This window comes from Hyaena hyaena, unplaced genomic scaffold, assembly GCF_003009895.1.
Source record: "Hyaena hyaena isolate Hyena2069 unplaced genomic scaffold, ASM300989v1 scaffold_1794, whole genome shotgun sequence".
Classification (NCBI taxonomy): Eukaryota; Metazoa; Chordata; class Mammalia; order Carnivora; family Hyaenidae; genus Hyaena; species Hyaena hyaena.
In genome coordinates, this window is record NW_024082430.1 from 133,402 (window position 1) to 155,817 (window position 22,416).

At 37.7% G+C, this 22,416-nt stretch overlaps 1 protein-coding gene across 3 annotated transcripts; it reads right to left on the reverse strand.

Annotated features, from left to right (window-relative positions):
• Positions 1-426: 426 nt before the first annotated feature.
• ZNF330 (zinc finger protein 330) lies at positions 427-20,357 on the reverse strand. Of its 3 annotated transcripts, none has more exons than XM_039224858.1 (10): positions 20,178-20,357; positions 18,195-18,327; positions 16,308-16,327; positions 16,140-16,210; positions 14,157-14,236; positions 8,884-9,010; positions 8,360-8,464; positions 3,728-3,774; positions 2,544-2,661; positions 427-1,387 (listed from the first exon to the last, which is right to left on the reverse strand). In XM_039224858.1, the coding sequence occupies exons 2-10, from the start codon at positions 18,312-18,314 to the stop codon at positions 1,113-1,115; spliced, it is 963 nt and encodes a 320-aa protein (XP_039080789.1). In that variant the 5' UTR covers positions 18,315-18,327; positions 20,178-20,357; the 3' UTR covers positions 427-1,112. The 3 variants fall into 3 exon arrangements, with proteins under 3 accessions (XP_039080789.1, XP_039080790.1, XP_039080788.1); XM_039224859.1 differs by having other exon boundaries at positions 20,169-20,357; XM_039224857.1 differs by lacking the exon at positions 20,178-20,357 and adding an exon at positions 19,969-20,140.
• Positions 20,358-22,416: the final 2,059 nt, after the last annotated feature.

A 22,416-nucleotide genomic window follows, 5' to 3' on the forward strand; every position in this document is an offset into this window, starting at 1 on the left:
TGTGCACCAAGGGGCCCTCTGGCTTTCACACCTGGCTTCCCACTGCCTGTTATTGCCCTCAGCTGTTCATTATGTTTCTATAGAGTAAGAATAGCTTAGCAACAGCCATCCAACCCTTTTATCCTCACAGCTACAATTTTCTCCATATTTCTCAAACGCCAGCCAGTGCACTAACACATTCCTCCCTACCACACCAGCCCAGTTCATTGCCAGTGGAAGGTGTACAACTGGAACTCACACCAGCCAAGTGCCTATTCCCCACTTACCACAGATGATGGGGGTCTGGCTGCATAACTACATCTATCACACCATTAATCTCTGCTACCTTTTTCACAGAGTAGAAAGTGAAGCAGTTTCTATAAAAATATCAGAATGCTTTCCAAAATGATGAAAAAACTGAGAACCAGAAATTAAATATCCCAAGTATGTAAATGAAATACTGTATTTATTCAAAGAGAAATACATAAAACATCTGTGTAGTAATACTGCTTCTGTCCCTGTGTCTCTGAAAAGTGGCTATGTAGTCACCTTGGTCTATACATTTAGGCGTTAATAACAGGTACTATTGAGGGCATATATTATGAAGAAAAAAATGAAATGAGTCAATTGCTAAAACATACATATCACAACTACTTAAGATAACATGAATATTTAATGAAAATTTAGAATTTAACATCAACTTTCATCCTGCAGACCTACAAGGAAAAACACAGTAATTCATTTTACCCATCACATTTTACAAAATCAGACAGAATGAATATAAGCAGTGTTTTAATAAAAACAGTAATCTGATTTCCAACAAATATATTACCATCCTATTCTTTTATCCTGTATGTGTATCTGATTGGCATAACCTACGAATTGCTCAAATCAGTAAAAATCCAATCCATGATGCTTCCATTGCTTGGATCAATACACATCTCACGTTTGGAACTCATTTATCTTATGCTATGAGCCTGATTATCAGTTCCTATAACAATGCTACACTCTACTCCTTGCTCCTGTAAGTGTGACTAGTCTTTTGCACAGCTCTCCTGAATACCCACACCCAACTCATCCAGCACACGCGTTATGGCTCATCTGACACAGTCACCCAAGGGCAAGCGGCTCTCCTAGTTTTCTTGCTCCTCATAGTGAGCATAGCCACTGGCATAGGTCCTTCCTAAATTCAAATTAGTAAACAAATCTGATGACTCAGCATCTGAATCCTTTCCGACTTCATCTTCGTCCTCTTCATCATCCTCTGCTTCATCTTCATCTTCCTCTTCATCATGGTAGCTGCTATCACCATACTTCTCAGAAGCAAGATTCTTCCAATAGGCATCATAGCCAGAAGCTCCATCTCCCTCTTCACCTCCAGTCTGCCGGCCAAATTTCAGGGAGCGTGCTACAAAAGACAGATATGTACATGGCACTTGGTTCTGATTCATTACATTTTCACTTCCCTTTACAATACACATTATTACATGCATTTGATTGGCTGCTTCTTACTCTCATTTTCCTCATTTCCTCCCTTAACTGGAAAAAATGGAGACCTTAGTAACTACAATCACTTCTCTCCTACTCAGAGTCGATGCACATACCATATATAACAAATAATAAAGACAACAGTGTCATTTCATTAAATCCAGAAAGAGTTGGAAAACAAAGTAAGAACAAGAGCACTCTCTAAATATAATTCAAATAAGGCATGTTAAAACTAAAATGCTCTTCATTTGATGGATTAAAATTCTATTTACAAGTCACAGAACAGTTGACTTCATGTCATTACATTTTTCTCAAGAGAGCTACTTCAGAACTCTGGTTCTGAAATGAAGACAAAGCCCTTCATTTCTTCTGCCTAAGTAGCAATACAGTTGAGTGCAAAAAAAAAAAAAAAGCAAAATTATCAATCTTACCTCACTGTACAACTACACCTTTGATTAAACAAAAGTACTGTCGGAATCATTTAGAATTATGGTTCCATTCTCCTATGTTTGGTAAAGAGTCAAATTAAATTCCCTTTAATGAAACTGTGAGCTGCATTACTATAAGCATGTTTGCAGTCGTCTTATTCCTTCATAGAAATGTTATATAAAAACCACAAAAACAATTTCCTATAGTACTGATATATTACATCATAAGCATAGGTGCTCAAATACCACATACCTACAAGAAAGCTTCAAAATGAATTCTAACTTCCAAGTACGGAAGATTACCAGCACTCAAATATTAAAGATTTATAGCTACTCAATTATTTAACAAGGAAGGCTTCGGCAAAAACAGAAAAATCACTCTTTTTGGTCTTAAATTTCAGTATTCACTGTGTCATTAACTGAGTCAAATGCCAAATATCAAAGTGAATGATGGTATATTTCTTAAGTTAAATTGAGAAACTTCACCCACAAATTTTCGAAGGCTATAAAATTCCATTTGCTTAAGAGAACACATTCATCTTTTCAAATAGGAAGAAGTGGCAAAAACACAAACAGAGAAAAAAGTGATAAATCTTGCCTAAGCAAGAAAACAAAATCATTCCACAGTATTTTAAAAAAAAGCCTTACTTGACATGCTGAGATCCTTAGTTTCCTGAGTTTCATGTCCACATTTGGGGCAGGGAGGCTGCTTTCCTTTTTCTTGCTTAAACACCTTGCTCCTTGTATGATCATCACAGAAACAAGCCTATATAGGAGAAGTAAAAATAAGCAAGTAAAACAGTAATTCAAAAAATACACAAAATTATCATTCAATTATTTCAAGGAGCTTTAAACAGTTTTGTTAAGGGTAAAGATTAAGAGTTTTGTTGGGATTGGTCCTGATTTAAATTTCGGATTTAAATTTCTTAAGGGAAATGGTCTCTGTCAGAACCCTCTGAACTATTCTCTAACGTAAGACAGAAACTATACACCAGGTGTGACATTATAAACACAGTTATTCATTCATAAACATATGAGCATTCACAAAGCCCCTGGTGACATAATGAACAGCCTGCCCACCCCCAAATATACAACTAACTGGGGACACAGACAAGTGGAAAGGCAACTGCAACACTGTGCACTGAAAGAGAAGTGCAGAGGAGGGGCACTAAACTGGATACGGGATTCGGGAAAGGCTTCCTGGAAAACATGAACTGCTGGCTGAGATCTGAAGGAAAATAAAGATACAGTAGGGTAAGCAAAATTGGAAGAGGGATCTAAAGCAGAGGGAACAGCATAGACAATACTTGAAAGCCATTTGGTACAATGAGAGCAGAGTTGGGAGAGAATGATGACATAGGGTTAGGAATAGAATTAAGAACTAGGGAAATGTTTGACGGGAAATGAATCACCTGCACCTGTTTAGTGATCTTTGACAAACAGAATGCTGGACACAAGATCTAAGGAAATGGAACATTACGGCAATCTTCACTTTATTCAAACTTTCCTAAGCAAGTACATTTTGATATTAATTAAAATGTATTCTCAACATTTTGGTCAGAATATTCTCCATAAAAAGTAATGTGTATAATGTATAAAAACAAGGAGCCAGCAGACATGTGCATTAGTGTCAATTGGATGACAAGCCAATTGGATGACCTTTGGAAAATCACTCAGCTTTCTTAACTTAATTTCACAATCTCCAAAATAAAAGAAGTAAACGACATAACGCTTAAAGACCCTTGTAGATTAATTATAGCTATAAATAATCCAAGATGCAAAAGTCCTGGGATTAAAAACAAAATAAAAAAATAACAAATAGACAAGTATACCTTACAACGGAGACAGGAATGCTGACCCAGTCGATTGCATGAAACACCTATGGGCGAAAATAGACAATGTCCAGATTCAAATTTGGAATGAAAACAGTTTTCCACAGATTTATACTTGATGTATTTAGGTCAAGTATTAACATTTTTTTCCTGTCTCAGTATAACCTAGAGGATACATAAAAATGAGACGGAATTCCCAGCCAGAAGAACAAACTACACACACCCAGCGTTCTTTAGCTTCCATTTCTCCAGATCTAGGAGATGGCAAACTTAATTATACTTAGAAAATTGAAACAGTGAGACATCCTTTTCCCCACAACACTTGGCTGAAGCTCATCCCTTAATCATATAATGCTTAAATTTTATAAAGAATCATTTTCTCCATTAACATATAACTTCTCCTAATGGTGTAGACTATTGCCATTTTTTACATAATGTCTGATAACAGAAAATAGAATATTCTGATAGAAAAGGGTGACTATGAAGAGAAAATAATGTTCAAGTGGGCAGTAAAAGATGGGGAAAAAATCCCAAAATACTTTATCCTTTTTTTCATCAGTAAGCCATGTTAATTTGGGTCATTATCTATACTTACTGAGGAAAAACCTAAATGTAAGTGCAAATACATTAGAAAAGCCAGAATATCAGGCATGTATTGACTGTGCCAGAAGTGGAAGAAAAAAATTAGTACCAGAGGTACAGAACGAGAAAATAAACTAAGCCTTACCCTAATAAAGCCTGAATATAAACTATTAACTTTTATTCACTTAGAGGTCTAGAAAAAATAAAAAGGAAAAAAATACAAGAAAGCCTGTCTTTGTAGTTCAAATATTGGACCTGATGTTTCTAATTTGGGAATTCTTTTATTTAATTCTGCCTGGTTCGTGGGGAACCTTTTTAATCTCAACAGGCAAGTGTTGTTGTTTTTTTATAATCAGAAATGATTCTCAAATATGTGTATTATTGTTTCTTTCCCACACTCCTGCTTTTTTCCACAGCAATGCCAGCAATTCAGTTAGATATGCATTATTTGTCCTATGTGCTAATAATTAAAGTTAAAAATCAACTGAGTACTTACTACATACAGCTGACTCTTGAACAACACAGTTTGAACAGCACAGGTCTGCTTATATGCAAATTTTTCCAATAAATACAGTGCAGTACCTCAAATGTGGTTTCTCTTCCTTATGATTTCCTTAATAACATTTTACTTTCTCTAGCTCACTTTATTGTAAGAATATGTTACATAATACATACAATATACAAAACATGTGTTAATCAGCCATATTTATGTTATCGGTAAGCCTTCAGGCAAACAGTACGCTACCGGCAGTTAAGATTTTGGGGAGTCAAAAGTTACATGCATATTCTGAACTGCACAGAGGGTTGGTGCCCCTAATTCTCATATTGTTCAATGATTAACTATATTAGGTATAAATAGGTATACCTAATTACTCCAGTAATAACCATATTATTTCATTCAGTCTGTGGGGGAAAAAAATCTGAACTCTCAATCATTTCCACTTGAAGATATGCCCAGGAGGGTTTCTGTTTCCCTCTTCATTCAATCAAAAGAAAAGGATATATTTAATCAAAATGTTACAAATCTCCTTCAAGTACATAGCCAGAACACATACTGAAAGTGTAAAGCACCCTACCCAATTTCCCAGCACACACCAGACATTTCCGATATAGAATCTTTTCCCACCCACACTATAGGAGTCTTTGGCATGCTACAAAGACAAGGTGCTGCCTATCTTACCCTCATCTTTTCTTCTGAGAACTCAAACTAGGATGGAACATGGCCCTGTCTGTGTCCTTTCCCTAATTACCTCAACCCCATACATATGCCCTCCCGTTCACTGCCCAGTGATTTCTCTCCCCAGGAGTTACAATCTTGGACTTTACACAAAGAATACATTTCTCCTAGACTCCAAAAATAGTTTGACTTTCTTAGACTGGAGGGAATGGTTTTCATTTTCAGTCTATTTCTATGTCTTCAAAGCATTTTTTAAATGCTCACTTATTTTTGAGAAAGACAGAAAAAGAGCACATGTGCAGGGGAAGAACAAAAAGGGGACAGAGGATCCTAAGCAGGATCTGGGCGGACAGCAGAGAGCCCGACGCGGGGCTCAAATTCTCGAACCGTGAGATCATGACCTGAGCAAAAGTTGAACACTTAACCAACTGAGCCACCCAGGCACTCCCAGAGTATTTTAAAAGAGGAGGTTGGGATGCTTCAAAGCCTGCTGATAACAAGCCATTTTAAATTAGAAGTCCTCAAGCTATTTTATTTATAAAAATAGTCAACACTATTTGTTTTACTTTTTCCTAATAAAACACCCTGCCCACTGATTATGCAAGTAAGTATTTTAAAAAATGTCTTTACCTCCTAATTCATAAGGATAAGATCAAACCTATAAATGATGAGATATGACCAATAAAGGGGATGGAAACAAGCTGTATCTTTGGAGCTTATGTGTACGATTAGGAAAATACTTCAGAAAAAAACAAGCATTAAACGGCAACTGGCAAAGAAAGAATGGCAAGAAAAAATAAAGCAACAACAACAGAAAAGTAAAGAAGATAAATTACATTAAGTCAGAGAAACCTGAGCCTGCAATGAGAATGACCTTAATATCGAGTATCAAAAGACATGATGACAGATTTATCTTAAAATCCTGTCAATTAGTCTATTTTGTATTTTTCCTTTGTCTTTTACTGAATCACTAAAGCTTCCTGATGAAATTACAGTCTTATCACTCACAACTGCCTATCTTTGAGGCTCAAATGCTACAAATACACAAAGCTCTTAAGTCCCAAATAAAGTAACTGAATTTTTATATTACACATTTTGCAGAAGCCTAAGAATGGCTCAAAAATGCTACATACTTTGAGATGTTCTTTAACCTCTGAGAGTTTCTCTAGAAACACTGTAAGAATTACATATATATGGACTTATATATACATTAAAACTGACAACTGATCGACTTTAAATTTATAGAACACAGAGATTAGCACTTTATATCAAAACAAGAACCAAATTCAAGGAAATGACTATCTGGGGAATTTCAGCCTTTCCTATAATGGTATCTACTATTTACTAAGGGCTTTTAAAGTAACAGGTGCCATAATAACACTTTATATGGATTCTCATTTTAATTAACTCTTTGAAAAAGAAATCAGCATCTTCCTTTGATATATAAGGAAACTCAGCTTTAGAAAGATTTGGTGATTTGCCCAAAATCACATAACCAGTGAGTAGAATTTAATGTTTGACTCTAAATCTTGAGCTTTTGAGAATCAATAAAGTAGAAATAAAATGGAATCTATCGGTAAAGGTAATACCATTGATAATACCCAGTTGGTTAACACTGGCTCTTATAAACTGGAAAGTACATGACAATTACGTGTGCAGGTTAAATATGTCAACTTACCAGACTTCCGAGACGGACTCTCCAGATACAAGGCCCAGGCACCTATATTTTTTAAAAACCTCCACAGATGTTTCAGATGCATACTCCGTCTAACAATCACTGAAACCAACTAACAGGAACAAACTAGGGGCAGTACCACATATCACTTACTTGAAGGCATTTGGAAATGTGTGTGGGGTTTTGGGGGGAGGGAGGCGGGAGGGTGCTACAATAACTCGGAAGTGAAAATGACCTTTAATACTCTGGACCAGGATACACTACAAGTCCTATAATGCCTGCTCAATCCCACAAAACAAAGAAGTGACCCAATGAAGATGCCACTGGCACCCCTATCAAAAAAAATAAAATGGACTATGTGGTTTTGAATTTTTTTAAAAAACAGAAAATAAACACTAAGGTGAATTACAGTCCACAAGAAGCTGCATGAAAAACTAGATTCTTTTTTCATTGAGTCTAACACTATTTTTTTTTTTTTTTTTTTTTTTGAGAGAAAGAGTACAGGTGTGAGCTGGGGAGGGGCAGAGGGAAAGAGAATCTCAGGCAAGCTCCACATTCAGCATGGAGTTCAATATGGGGCTTGATCCCATGACCCTGGGATCATGACCTGAGCCGAAATCAAGAGGAGGACGGTCATTTGACAAACTGAGCCATCCAGGCGCTCCAGAGTCTAACACTAATACTATTCAGAATCTGGGGTATAAAAGACATCTAATTTTTTAAGTGTATTTTTTTCCTCAGGCTTATTTATTTTGAAACAGAGAGAGAGAGTGCGTGCAAGCAGGGGAGAGGCAGAGAGGAGAGAGAATCCCAGGCAGGCTCTGCACTGTCAGTATGGAGCCCATGTGGGGCCCAAACTCACAAACCCTGAGATCATGACCTGAGCCGACACCAAGCGTCAGGACGCTTTACCAACTGAGCCACGCAGGTGCCCCGAAGGATATCTAAATTATAAAAACTTACAGGGCGCCTGGGTGGCTTAGTCGGTTGAGCGTCCGACTTTCGCTTAGGTCATGATCTTGCGGTTCGTGGGTTCAAGCCCCGCATTGGGCTCTGTGCTGACTGCCAGCTCGGAGCCTGGAGCCTATTTTGGAGTCTGTGTCTCCCTCTCTCTCAGACCCTCACCTGCTCACGCTGTCTCTCTCTCTCTCTCTCTCCTCGAAATAAAAATATTTTTAAAAAAATTATAAAAACTTACATTTAAATGTTTCCGCCTCTAAAACCTGGCAGCTGGCTTGATGTTCAAATTGGTCATCTTCACAGAGAAAGTTGTGACAAAAAGAACAACTGAATATCCTGCCTCCTATTGGATGAAAACACAAAACCCACAAATGTAAAAATGATAAACTCCAATTTAAAAAACTCATATCCATAAAACTGCTCAATAAGCAAGCAATTTACTTCAGATTTATACCAAACTGACACAGCAGTGTTTGTTCTGGTAAAGGCGACGATTGAAACTGCCAAAGTGAACCGTAAAAAGGCAGACTCCCACTATCTCCTGGCTACTTGCACTGCTCACAGATACTTGCTGTTCCATAACTCCCCTCCCTCATGGCTGAGGTAAGCAGTCCTAATGGTGACCATCACTGGAAGATCCCTTTTCCAACTAAACTGGTAACCACAACAGTAGTCAGGATTGACAGTATCCTAAACAAAAATCATAAAAAGAACATCCAGAATGTTTCTAGTAAAGTTCACTGCTTGTATGCAATCGCTCACCATGGTCCCAGACACCACGTTCGCATTCCACGCACTCAGCATCAGTGAGGGGACAGGCACAGGCATGTGTACTGAGACATTTCCGCCCGTGGCAAACCCACGCTTCACAGAAGTCACATATTGCGCCCTGCAACCAAGGAACACACACAAAAATGAATCTTTGTCACTTGCCTGGCTGCAACCATTGCTTAACCAATGGCAACTACCAAAATTGTACACATTTAGGAATTTAACAACTCTCAGTGATAGTGGGTGGCTTCAACTAAAGAAAAAATTTTGTTTACATTAAGCCAAAATTAAAGAGGGTTCTCTGATAGTCATACTACTTCAGCAACAACTATTGACAACATACAAAATTTGGCTAGAAATCAAAAGAAAAAGCAAGGGGGAAACTATACATTTAACCCTAATCCTAATCACTAAAGTAAGTCATGGAGCTACCAAGCGTTGCCTTCAAACTGAATTCTAATTCAAATGATGTCTGGAGTCCACATGTTAAGCATTTTTATCTACAGTAATCATAGTAACTGAAGTTTTATAAACAGAAATATTTTTGACTTAAGAAAGCTCCTTCCTGAATCATGTGTTAAGTAATTTACATAGCTCTTCTGGAATAACTGAGAAAAAATATTAAACTTCTGCCAACATCTTTTTTCTGTTAAGGCAACTCATGATTTAAGTCATTACTACATTTCTTTGTGGAAAAAAAAATTAAAATAAAATACACAAAACTAAATAACAGAGTAAGACTAATTCTACACCAAAACAAGACAGAAAGACTATACCTTTCAATAACACAATGACATCTACAGAATATTAATTGCTAGAATGAATGTTAAGAAAATAGGATTAGATGGTCTTTCCTTTACAGATGATGAACAGTGGCCCAAGTCTTAACTCCAAATCCCAGAGCTACATTATAGTGGAGCTGAGATTTAAACCGCAGTGTTCTACATCTCGATTTAATGTTCTAGCATGCAAGACTCTCTAACAGAGGTAGTGAAGAGCAAACAGGAAGAATATTTTTTGAGTTGTAAATATGGATTATCACTATGGATAGCAAATTCTGAAGTACACTTCTTGAAACATTCAGGGTTCTAGCGCCAAAAAGATGACACACTAAGCTGAATAATCTAGGAGAGTTTAAAAGAAGTAATTTACAAAGGACAGGGAAGGGCTTAGAATAAACATCAGGTCACCACCCTGAGCCTGAAACAAGGGAGGTGGGGGAATTGCCAGAATCTTGAGAATGAACCAGTGTGGAAAGGATTACCTGGCCACCTAGAGAGGAACTGTGGCCAAACCATGTCCAAACTAGGAAAACCAGGTAGGGAGTGAGCCAGGTAGGGAGAATAAGCATCCAAATGCATTATCCTCCCATCTACAGGTCTCCTGCCAAGGTCTTCCATTGGCTGAACCCAAAGGGAAGCCATAAGGTAAGAAAGCCATTGATCCAATCCATACACACAGGTCAGGCTCCCAGGGCAAAGCAGGGTTGATAAAAGGGAACAGAGAGGGAATATCAACAGGCAATTAGAAGATTCCCAGAAATCACTGTTCTAGAATATATAGCTAATGATACAGGAGTCTATTGAAATGTTTTATATAAACAATCATTCACATTCATACCACGTAGCGAAATTTTTTTCAATTTTTTTTCAAGAGAGAGAGAGAGAACGCAAATGGGGGGAGGTGCAGAGGGGAAGAGAGAATCCCAAGCAGGTTCCATCCTCAGTGTGGAGTCCGACATGGGACTCAATCCCACGGCTCTGGGATCATTACTTGAGCTGAAATCAAGACTTGTACACTCAACCGAGCCACCCAGGTGTCCCTACAACTTGGTGAATTTTTTAAAAAGCATTTGATAAATTTGGACATAAGCAAGTTACCAAGGAAGATGATAGTTATGAATAAAGATAACATTGACAATCCTGTATTTAAAATGAAGAGGAATTCACAAGATACTTATGAGTAAGTCTAGTTTCTTGCTTCTTTAACATATGCACACATGGAATATATATAAAGGTCTGCCTCATGATGGAAAATTAAGCTCTTGGGAAGCTACTATAAATAAAATATCTGCTTGATATAGAAATACTATCGCCTTCCTCATGGAATGAAATTTGCACCTGAGCATAAAATCACACAACAGATTACAGTAAAACTGGCTGAAAGGAAAGAGAGCGAAATGCATCACACAACACAACTATTTTAATTACAGCATACTTCATTTTACATGCTTTACAGATAGTGTATTTTTTTACAAATCAAAGGTACGTGGCTTCCCTGCATCATCGGTGCCATTTTCCCAACGGCACTTGCATACTTTGTGCCTCTGCGTCACACTGTGGTTAATTCTCATGATATTTCACTTATTATTTTATCTGTTATGGTGACCTGTGATCAGTGATTTTTGGTATTACTACTGTAATTGTTTTAGAGTGCCGCACACTGTGCCCATATAAAACAGCAAACTTAATCAGTAAACACTGTATATTCTGACTGTTCTACTAACCAGTTATTTGCCCACCTCTCTCTCTCTCCTTAGGCCTCTCTATTCCCTGAGCCACAACAATATTGAAATTAGACCAATTAATAGCCTTACAATGGCCTCTATGTGTTCAAGTGAAAGAGTCACGCATTTCTCACTTTTAAATCAAAAGCTAGAAATGATTAAGCTTCATGAGGAAGGCAGGTTGAAAGCCAAGATAGGCCAAAAGTTAGCTTCTTGTGCCAGATACTCAGCCATGTTGTGAATACACAAAAATAAAAGCTCTTGAAGGAAACTAAAAGTGCTATTCCAATAAACACAAAGTGCTATTCCAATAAACTCATGAATGATTAAAAAGCAAAACAGCCTTGTTGCTGATATGGATTATGTCTGAGTGGTCTAGATAGAAGATCACATCAGCCACAACATTCCCTTAAGCCAGAGCCTAAGCCAGAGCAAGACCCTTAACTCTCTTCAGTTCTAAGAAGGCTCAGAGGTGAAGAAAAGTTTGAAGTTAAGAGGCTGGTACATGAAGTTTAAGGAAAGAAGCCATCTCCATAACATCAAATACAAGGAGAAGCAGCAGCAAGCGTTATTCTAGAAGCTGCCACAAGTTATCCAGAAGATACAGCTAAGTTAAATTAATGAAGGTGGTTACACCAAGCCACAGATTTTCAGTGGTGACAAAATAGCCTTATATTTGAAGATGACATCTAGGACTTTTATAGCTAGAGAGGAGAAGTCAATGCCTGACTTCAAAGGACAGGCTGACTCTCCTATTAGAGGCTAATAAAGCTGGTGACTTCAGTTTGAAGCTACTGCTAATTTACCATTCTGCAAAGCCTAGGGTCCTTAACAATTATGCTAAATCTATTCTGCCCACACTGAATAAATGGAAATAGAAAGCCTGGATCACAGATCATCTTGCTACAACATAGTTTACTGAATACTAAGCCCGCTGTTGACACCTACTGCCCAGAAAAAACGATTCCTATCAAAATATGACTACTCACCGACAATGCACCTGGTACTCAAGAGCTCTGATGGGAGACGTACAATGAGATGAATGTTGTTTTCAAAAGGCCTACTAACACAACATCCATTCTGCAACCCGTGGGTCAAGGAGTCATTTGAAAAAGACTTTCAAGTCTTTTTTATTTAAGAAATACGTTTCATAACGTTATAGCTGCCATAGATAGTGATTCATCTAATAGATCTGGGCAAAGTAAACTGAAAACCTGAAAAGGATTCACAATCCTAGATGCCTTTAAGAACATTAGTGATTCACGGAAACAGATCAAAATGTCAACATTAACGGGAGTTTGGAAAATGGGGATTCCAACCATCATGGATAACTTAGTGGGGTTCGAGACTTCAATCGTGAAAGTAACTGCAGATGTGGTGGAAATAGCAGAGAATTAGAAGTGTAGCCTGAAAATGGGGCTGAATTGTTGCAATCTCACAGTAAAACTTGAACAGATGAGAAGGTGTTTCTTATGAATGAAGACAGTGATTTCTGGGGATGGAATCTACTCCTGATGAAGACACTAGGAAGACTGTTGAAATGACAGTCAAGGATTGAGAATATTATATAAAATTGGTTTAAAAGCAGGGACAGTGTTTGAGAGGACTGACTCCAATTCTGAAAGAGGTTTTTCTGTGGGTAAATGCTATCAAATAGTGTCGCACGCTATGGAGAAATCATTCGTGAAAGGAAGAGTCAACTGATGCAGCACTTTACACTGCTGTCTTATTTTAAGAAATTGCAACAGCCACCCAGCCTTGAGCAACCACCATCCTGATCAGCAGTCAACAATATCAAGGAAAGAACCTCCACCAGCAAAAGATTACAACTCCCTGAAACAGCACTGTATAGCAATATTTTGTATTAAAGGTACAGAAAATGTTTCTTTAGACTAATGCTATTATACATTTAATAGACTATAGTATAATGTAAATGTAACCTTTGTTTGAGACAGAGAGGGATCGCACACCTGCGCAAGTAGCAGAGGGGAAGAGAGAGAGGAAAAGAGGGAATCCCAAGCAGGCTCCACATTGTTAGCGCAAAGCCCAGTGTGGGCTCAAACTCACAAACTGTGAGATCATGATCTGAGTCAAAATGAGGCACTTAACCAACTGAGCCACCCAGGTATCCCTAAACATTAACCTTTACATACAATGGGAAACCAAAAAAATTCATGTGACTTGTTCTATTGTGATACTTGCTTTACTGCAATTGTCTGGAACCAACTCACAATATCTCTGAAGTACGCCTGTATTTAAAATAATGTATTTCCCTAGAAAACTCCATATGTAATGAGGAAATTAGTTATAAGCCTATGTTAAATATGTATTCTTGTTTGGAATGTAAAGCTACAAAAAATCTACTAATATTAGGTTCTTTTGAAACTAGGTTATTTTTTAACCAAAAGCTTGAACCTTGCTTAAACAGGGTATTCAATAGTATAAGTGCTAAATTCCATGAAGTCTGGATAGGTACCACTCTAGAAAGGTACCAATGACAAATGAATTTTTGTTTAAATCAACTTTAAATAAGCTTTCATTTCTTATATGTTTTCCAGAAAGAAAATAGAAGCAATCAAAGACAAGTGGGTAGTAAAGGAAAATCATACAAAGAACATGCCACAGATAATCCAGAAAAATTCCAAATTGACTTAATCAAGGGCATATCAGTGCTATTTAGAAAAAATAACCATCGGTCAGAAAGACTTTTCTTATCCTTGGAAACCTAATAGTCTAAGAGATGAAGACAAAAACTTACCACCATCGCAAGGCCAGTACTATACACACCAGCATGCTTTATGACACAGTCTGAAGACTTCATCATGCATTTAGTTTTCCCTAGTAAGAAGCAAATATGAATTACTACTCTTGCAAAGTAGTACATGTAAGTATTCACTAACTCCACTTTTTATCTAGCCTAAGTTCCTATGGAAATAATTTAAAAATGGACAGAAAGCAGCAGTTCACTGCTTATGTCACTAAAAACAGAAGCTAGACATAACTGAAATCTAACCTGAATCATATCTTTTAAGATTAGAAATTTATTAGGGGAGCCTGGGTGGCTCAGTCGGTTAAGCATTTGACTTCGACTCAGGTCACGATCTCGCAGTTCACGGGTTCAAGCCCCACAATGGGCTCTGCACAGACAGTGCAGAGCCTGCTTGGGATTCTCTCTCCTTCTCTCTGACCCTTCCCCACTCATGTTTTCTGTCTCCCAAAATAAATAAATAAACTTAAAAAAAAAAAAAAGATTAGAAATTTATTAGTAAATCTATAAAAATGTATTGCATAATAAAATTATATGCTAATTGTACAAAAAATCAGAAACTCCAGGTTATAGTCTGTAACCTAACAATCATTCAAGTAGTATAAAATCTTACAAATTTTCAAATGAATTAATACAGATTTTAAAAAGCTATGTTTTAAAATAAATTTTACAGTCTATAATTTACAATAAAAATAGTCCAATTTGAAGTTATTGCTTACTTCTTTCCACAGAACATCTCAAACCAAACCAAACAAGGATTATGCAACTTACCTGGTTCATTAATTATGAACCTCAAAATATGGCCTCTTTGAAAACGAAAACTACGCTAGAAATATTCAGGGATGTAGCCCTAAACATTGCTAATTTTCTGCAGTGTCATCATACATAAACACATTTAAGTGAGCATATCCCAAACTGTTTTCTACCTTAAACTATTATCCCATAACCAAAGGGGACATTTGGTTCAAATAAAAGTTTGGGGAGTTAAGTATTGAGTGAATAAATCAGATTTCTTTACTGGAGGTCTTCAGTATTACCTACGTTAACATAAAAGTATGTAATAGAAATCTCCCAGATGGAAAGGAGGGAATGAAACAAACAGCATTTCTAAAATGTATGCATACTTTAAGAAACACCTATTAATATCTCAAGTACTCTGGAAGACTATTTGGGAAATACCAACCTTGATGTTCTATGAACTACCATTTAGTTTTACTTTGAATAATCATTTACTCTGAATAAAAGTTTTCACTTATACCTGGCAACTGAGTAGATGGCTTAGGAATTCTATTTCAATCACCTGGGAAAACACATGAGGACATTCAAGAATCACATGCTAAGTGCCAGAAAGAAAAAAATTGGCACCAAGCAAATGTAGAATAAAATTATTCTCAATGGTCTAAGATACTGTGTGCAATTTCAGCAGGAATCAAAACTTAGAAAAGTATGCAAATAGATATCAACAAGACGAAGTTAGTATAACTAAAAACTTAGATCACCAAATGCTATTAGTCTGAAATCTGATCTTTTAACATTTACAACATGATGGTAACCTATACCTAAACGATATCTTATTTTTCAGTATTACATCAGAGACAAAATCAAGATGTGACAGTATTTGACAAGCCAAATAACAATGTGTTATTTCATTAATAATGTTTAACATTACTGTAAACAATGATAAGCCCCAGGTTCAAACGATTAATTGCAAAACATGTCTGATAAAAGAAAAGGCATATGGGGCGCCTGGGTGGCTCAGTTGGTTAAGCGTCCACAACTCTGGATTTCAGTTCCGGTCATGATCTCATGTGTTTGTGAGATCAACCCCCGCATCAGGCTCTGTGCTGACAGTGTGGAGCCAGCTTAGGATTCTCTCTCCCTCTCTCTCTACCCCTTCTCTGACTGCACTCCCTCTCTCTCTCAAAATAAACATTAAAAAACAAAAGGCATATTTCCTTAGGTTCATATACTTACCGCACTGTGCACAAATTGGTAACTTCTGTACAGAATTGCAAAAATAGCAAAACGCTCTATTCTTCTGCCGCCTTGTCATGTAAAATAAAATTTTAAAATACAATCACTATCAGATAAAAGGAGACAGGATCTCTGTTACTATATATAGAGAGAAAAAGAAATATTTACCTCTGACACTTGTCACATTCCTATAAAATACAAAAATATAACATTAAGTTTCTACTGGCTGAAAACCGCAAATTTACTTGCATTATAATAAACACCTTACTTTTTATGTTTAAATGTAAGTAAGAGTTCCCAAAGCCTCCTACTTCACCCATGTATACAAGTGTCTGTACATACTTTAATAACAAAGGTATGTTGTTAAGCATACCACACCAGAGAAAAAAGTGGTATCTCCATGAGAGGCTCAATAAATACAGCACGGTTTATTTTTTGGTTGTATTCTTGGTTGTTATCGTTTTTTAATCAGACAAGTATTACAGAATGGACATAAGAAACAGTAGAGAACACAGTATGATGAAGCTCACAGAAAATCTAGGATCCTAAACATGGTACTAAAAGTTCTCAACAATCCAGTCCCTAAACACTTTCACACCTTGCTAGCCTATTCTCTTCAGATTCGAGTCACGACTGTCAGCCATTCATGAAATATGTCTTATACTCTCTCTTTTTCATGCCTTACCACTCTAGTACTTGTCCTTGAAAAGCCTATCCTCACAATCTTCACCTGTTCAAAGTTCTGGTGATGACCCCACCTCCTCTATGAACTGCACCCCATCCACACACTCAAGTTTATCACCTCTTAGCCCAGATGTACCTTGGGCTTAACTGTGTATTTGTTACAACACGTACCAAACTCTAGTCTTCACTATGTATAATTATGTATGTGAGTCATTTGTTGTTTTATCTGTCCCATATCCCTATTCTCTAAAAAATGTCCCTGAAGGGAGTCTCTACCATCTGTCCTGTGTTATGTAATCCTGGTCTCTCCCACACCTGATGCCAGCCATAAACATTAGCCCTGGGTTGGGCACCTGACTAACTCCAATCCATCAGAGTTTTCTTCCTCTCTGAGGACATTATGTGATGTGAGATGCACAAGCTACCAGTACCTGTGAACCCAAACGAATGGGTAAGACGCCCCGAGAAAATGGAACCAATAAGCAAAAAGAAAGACAAGCAAAAGATGGAAATACAAGTTTGTTCCTGTTGTCCCTGAGTTCCAGCTACATGCCCTTCCCAACCACGTGTTAGTCAATAAACTCTAGTTCTCCCTGAAGTTACTTCAGTTGGATTTGTCACTTATAAACAAACAAGTGATCTATAAACTTGTGGAAACAGGAGCTGCATCATTCATCTATATATGCCCCATCTTTCTAACTAAAATGTACCTGGCACAAAGTAGATGCACAAGAAACACCTGTGGAACTAAGTCATATTAAGCATTTCATATGCTGTTTAGATGAAACAAAAGAAGAATGAGGAGCAGCAGGAATAGAAAAGCAGAGAGGACTGGAAATAGAGAAATAAGGGGCAACTCAAAGAAATATAGTCAAAGAAAGGAAATAGGTCATAATCACAGGATAATCTTGCTTTTTCACACTCTGACCAAAGAAGCGCAGAAATGATCACGACTAATTCACTGAGCACAGGAAAACAAGGTAAAAAAACAGCCAAAAGTGATGTCAAGAAAAGTGAAAGTTTAGAAAAAAGCAATCATATGAGTTAAGAACTACTAAGAGGAATAATGAAATGCTTCCAACTTAAGAGAACAAATTAAGTTAATGCACATAAGGTTAGAAAAGCTAGAAAATATCACAGTTCCTAGTATTTACTGTTTCATATCTATGACCAACAGCAGCCAACATAATAAACAATCAAATAAATAACTCACTGCTGCTCAGTCAATAAAAACAATGGACAAAACACAGATCTGAAATTCAATAAAATATATGCAGCAACACTGTATTCACCAAAATTTTATTCAGGCGCTTTTCAGATAAGTATTATATAGTTTTTCAACCACCAACAGATATCAAAAAAAGCTGTTACCATTGATGCATTGCATGGGTGTTTAGCTAAATCTATGGTGCTTCTTGATGCCCTGAGCTGTTTTTCACGTTCCCGGCGGTTCTCTGCTTTCTTCCTAGCACCAGTCTTCTTTTTAGGCATTTTACCCCTCTTTCTACACAAGAGAAGAGAGAAGATATAATTGCATTTCCTATTTTAAATAGACTAAGAAAGAGTAGAACGAAGTGTTTTTACTCTCATTAAATTTTAAATTCAACCCTGTCACTTTGACCATTATGCATATTTTAAGCCTTTATGAAACATTACATATATACTATCTCAAATAAAATAGAAGACTTTTAAAATAATTTACACTGCCAAACAATTCTAAAAAAATGTAAACATCAGAACAACTTATCCTAAAAGCTAAAAGTTTTCTTTTCCCACTGAGGGACCAAAAAAAAGGTTCTCTGATGTTAAGTACTCTTTAAAAATTACTCTGTACCAAATTAAAAAGTTATTGGGAATATATCATTAACAAGAAATAATTAAAAAGTATACCATTGACTCAGTTTATGTTACTTTTTTGAGCTATATATTCGGATAACTTGATACTAAGATTTGAAGAAAACAAGTCCTACTTCTCCCATGTAATATCTAACCAAAACATCTGACAGTCAAGTCAAATGACAGCATTAACTGCAAAGCCAAACTTCTCTCTTGGAAAAGATATTTAAAGTGTTGCTTTGACTTTAGAGGCTGCCCTTCAACTCTTTTGTTAGAATGTCTCTCTACCTACAGTGAGTACATAATTTTAACAAAGCTCAAGTGTATGTTTAAAAGTATTATATAAGAGTATGCACTTAAAGTACTATATAAATAAGGACTTTAAAAACAGGCTTTCATCTTTCATCACTTAGTTGAAAGACCCACCACATTAAAAAAAAAAAAAAAAGATTTTTACTACAGAACACGTTTTTATTTGGCTTTTCATCCAATCTGAACACAAGTTCCCTGAGGATTTGTCTTTCTTGACAATGTTTACATACCAGCCCTGCCTGGTATATACTAAGCAGTCAATAAATGAAGAGACACAGGCATGAACGGGTTTATGTACTTGCTTCCAAACATGAATCTCAAATTTAATATTCTTCAAAATATGTATCTTTTAAGTCTTCACTAAGAGCGATTCTCAAAAATCAACTGTAAATATTCCTGACAAATACAGATTTACATTTCTAGGCCCAACTCAAAATCTACAAACTCTAAACTTCCAAGGGTAGGATTTTCATTGGTGACTGTGACACAATCTCCCTGAAGGCATGAACATTTTCAAAGAAACTAAAGCACGTCCATGATACATGGACAGAGTTCCAAGAAATCACATCTTTGAGAACTTCATCTTATGTAAAAGGCCCAACTGCAATCGAGCAAAATCATGCACCAACATGTACGAAGGTCACTCGTCTTACGTTTTCCTACTTTGGGTTTTAGCTCATGTGAGAAATGTCCAAGTTGGGAAGCTGCGACTTAAAAATACAGACAGATGAGGCCAGGAGGTTTAGTAGGTGGTCGGCTAAGCAACGTCCCAGGAGATCACCCTTTCAGTATTTACAATGACAAAAATCTACAGGGCGAAAGAAACGTAGATTTTGCTTCTGCCAAAGGAACTCAGAAAACAATCACGGGGTGACCACCCCGATGAATTTTTTGCTGAGCCTCGATTTTTTTTCTCCAATTTGTTCCGGAAACTTAAAACTTAAAAGAATGGTTTTTCCCCCTCAGCCTTATATGGGTTTAAGCCCTTCTCCGGTACCGTTTCGACGTGGCCCGCGTTACCAAATGCGGAAAAAGGCACGATGTCACCATGGCTTTGGAGGAAAGGCCCGCCATCGGAGGGCCCAGCGGAGTGATGGGGGCGTCCCGAGGCCACCGCGGAGCTGCCACGCGGTTCGGGGAACCGACAACCATCACCCGCCCGCGGGACACCCTCCCTCGCGCGCGCTCCAGGCCGACCTAGCTCACCCTGGCGGGGAGGCCGGGCTCACTCCGGGGGCAAAGGGGCAGGGAACAGAGTGGGACCGGCCCGCGGCTGCAGCAAATCCAACTTGCGGGCCAGGACTCCGGGGGAAGAATCTACTAAAACCGATGAAGGGCGGACACAACCAATTTCCAACACAGAGGGCGGACCGGATGTCCTCTTACGACAGCAGCGCCCTTACGGCAGCACGTCGACAGGAAGGGGCCCTCCCACTGCTGCTTGCTCCGCCCTGGGCCCGCCCACTCCTGCGGTGGGGCGGGGCTCCCACTCTTGCGCGGAGGATCCGCCTGAGCAGGGACGGGAAAACCTGAGTGAAGAAGAAAAGTGGACAGAAGGAGGGAACGGGAAGGTCCGTCAATTTTATTTTTTCAGAAAAGGAGAAATCTAAAGGAAAAGGGAACTGAATTCACAAAGTTGATACTGCATCAGTTGATCCGAACAGAAAATGCGTGCCTAATACTTGTGGAAACTTTCTGCTACTTACATCTTTTAGGACTCACATCCCACTTCTAATGTTTGCTGTGCCTACTGTGAGCTCCATTATTTTGTGAACAAAGGCTCCCACATTCTGGACATCTAGGGTGTGTTCTGCCTTGTCCTTAACTGAAACCTAACATCCTCTCCCTTACAAGAAAGCTACTTGTTTTGAATTTGTCTGAAGTGAAGGGTGCTCGTTTTTGCACACTTGCTGTATCTCTTGTCTAGAGATAGGAGCAATGCTGTTGTTCCCCAGCACCTCATTCAGATAATTATTCCTCCTTTCTAGATAGCAATGCCACATTTTTCCTTCGTCATTGCTGTTTTTTTTTTTTTACCCACTCTTTATTAATGGAAAACTTTAGAACCTGACCTCCAACTTCTGCCATCACCCAGAATGACACTAACATCCAAACCGGTTCTCCTGGGTTCTAGATTTTTTTCATCTCCAGTAGCCAACACCTCGAAGCCACTAGAGGCATCTACTCTCAAGACTACACTCCAGGTCGTGGGGTCAGGTGGATCGACTCCACTACTAAAATCCAAAATTCAAACAAACCGTCCAACCTCCTACTTTACCAAGTCTCTCACTCAATTTTCCCTCCTAATGAAGACTTCAAATCTCTTAACTCTTTAATTTTCTCCCTATCGATTAGCTCTCTGCTTTCTTCCATTCCTTTTGCCCCCACGTTATAAAATGCAATTCATCACATCTATCACAATTTGCTTTATTTTCTTTCTGATCAAACCAACTGGAACATTCCCAATTTTGTTAATGCAACAGCTTGCCTTTTCTTTTCTACACTGGACTTAGTATTGTTAAGGTGGGAAAAAAGTACACAATCATGATTTTACTGTGAATCCAAAGTTATTAACCTCCACAAGGCTCTCAAAATTGCCCTTGAATCCTCCTAGAGTTTCCTAATCAGATTTTTTGTTCCCATTCTCCGTATGGCTTTGATAAATCTTCTCCCCTTTCCTCAACCATCTATCACTTCTTCCATCAATTTAGCAGATATTATATTTCACAAAGAAAATGGAATAACAGCAATAATGATTATACTTCATTATATGCCCCTGACATTCTAATTACCTTACATATGTAGTATTAACTCTTGAGTTTACACATGAGGAAACTTGAGCAGGAAGACTATGAAACTTGCCCCAAGATTCCACGGATGCTTTGGCTTGTGGAATTATCTGTTGCAGCAATTCTTAAACCTTTTGATCTCAAGACCCCTTAAAAATTCTTAAAAATTGAAGATTCTAACAAGCTTTGTTTATGTGGGCTATATCCATTGATATTTACCATACAAAAAATTAAAGGAGATAAAATTTATTAATTCATTAAAAAATAATATATCTAGGGAGCCTGGGTGACTCGGTCAAGTATCTGACTCTTGATTTCAGCCAGGTCATGATCTCATGGTCAGTCATGATCTCACAGTTGTGAGATGGAGCCTCACCTCAGGCTCTGAGCTGAGTGTGGAGACTGCTTGGGATTCTCTCTCTCCCCCCTTTTCTCTCTTTCCCTCCCTCATTCCTATGCATGCTCACACATGTGCTCTCTCTCTCTCTCTCAAAATAAATAAATAAACATTTAAAGAATAATACATCTATTACATCTTAGTATAAATATTTATACAAAAAATGTTCTATTTTCCTAAATAGAAAACATACAAGAGTGGTACTGTTTTACAGTTTTGCAAATGTCTTTAATGTAAAGCTTAAGAGAAGGCAGGTAAA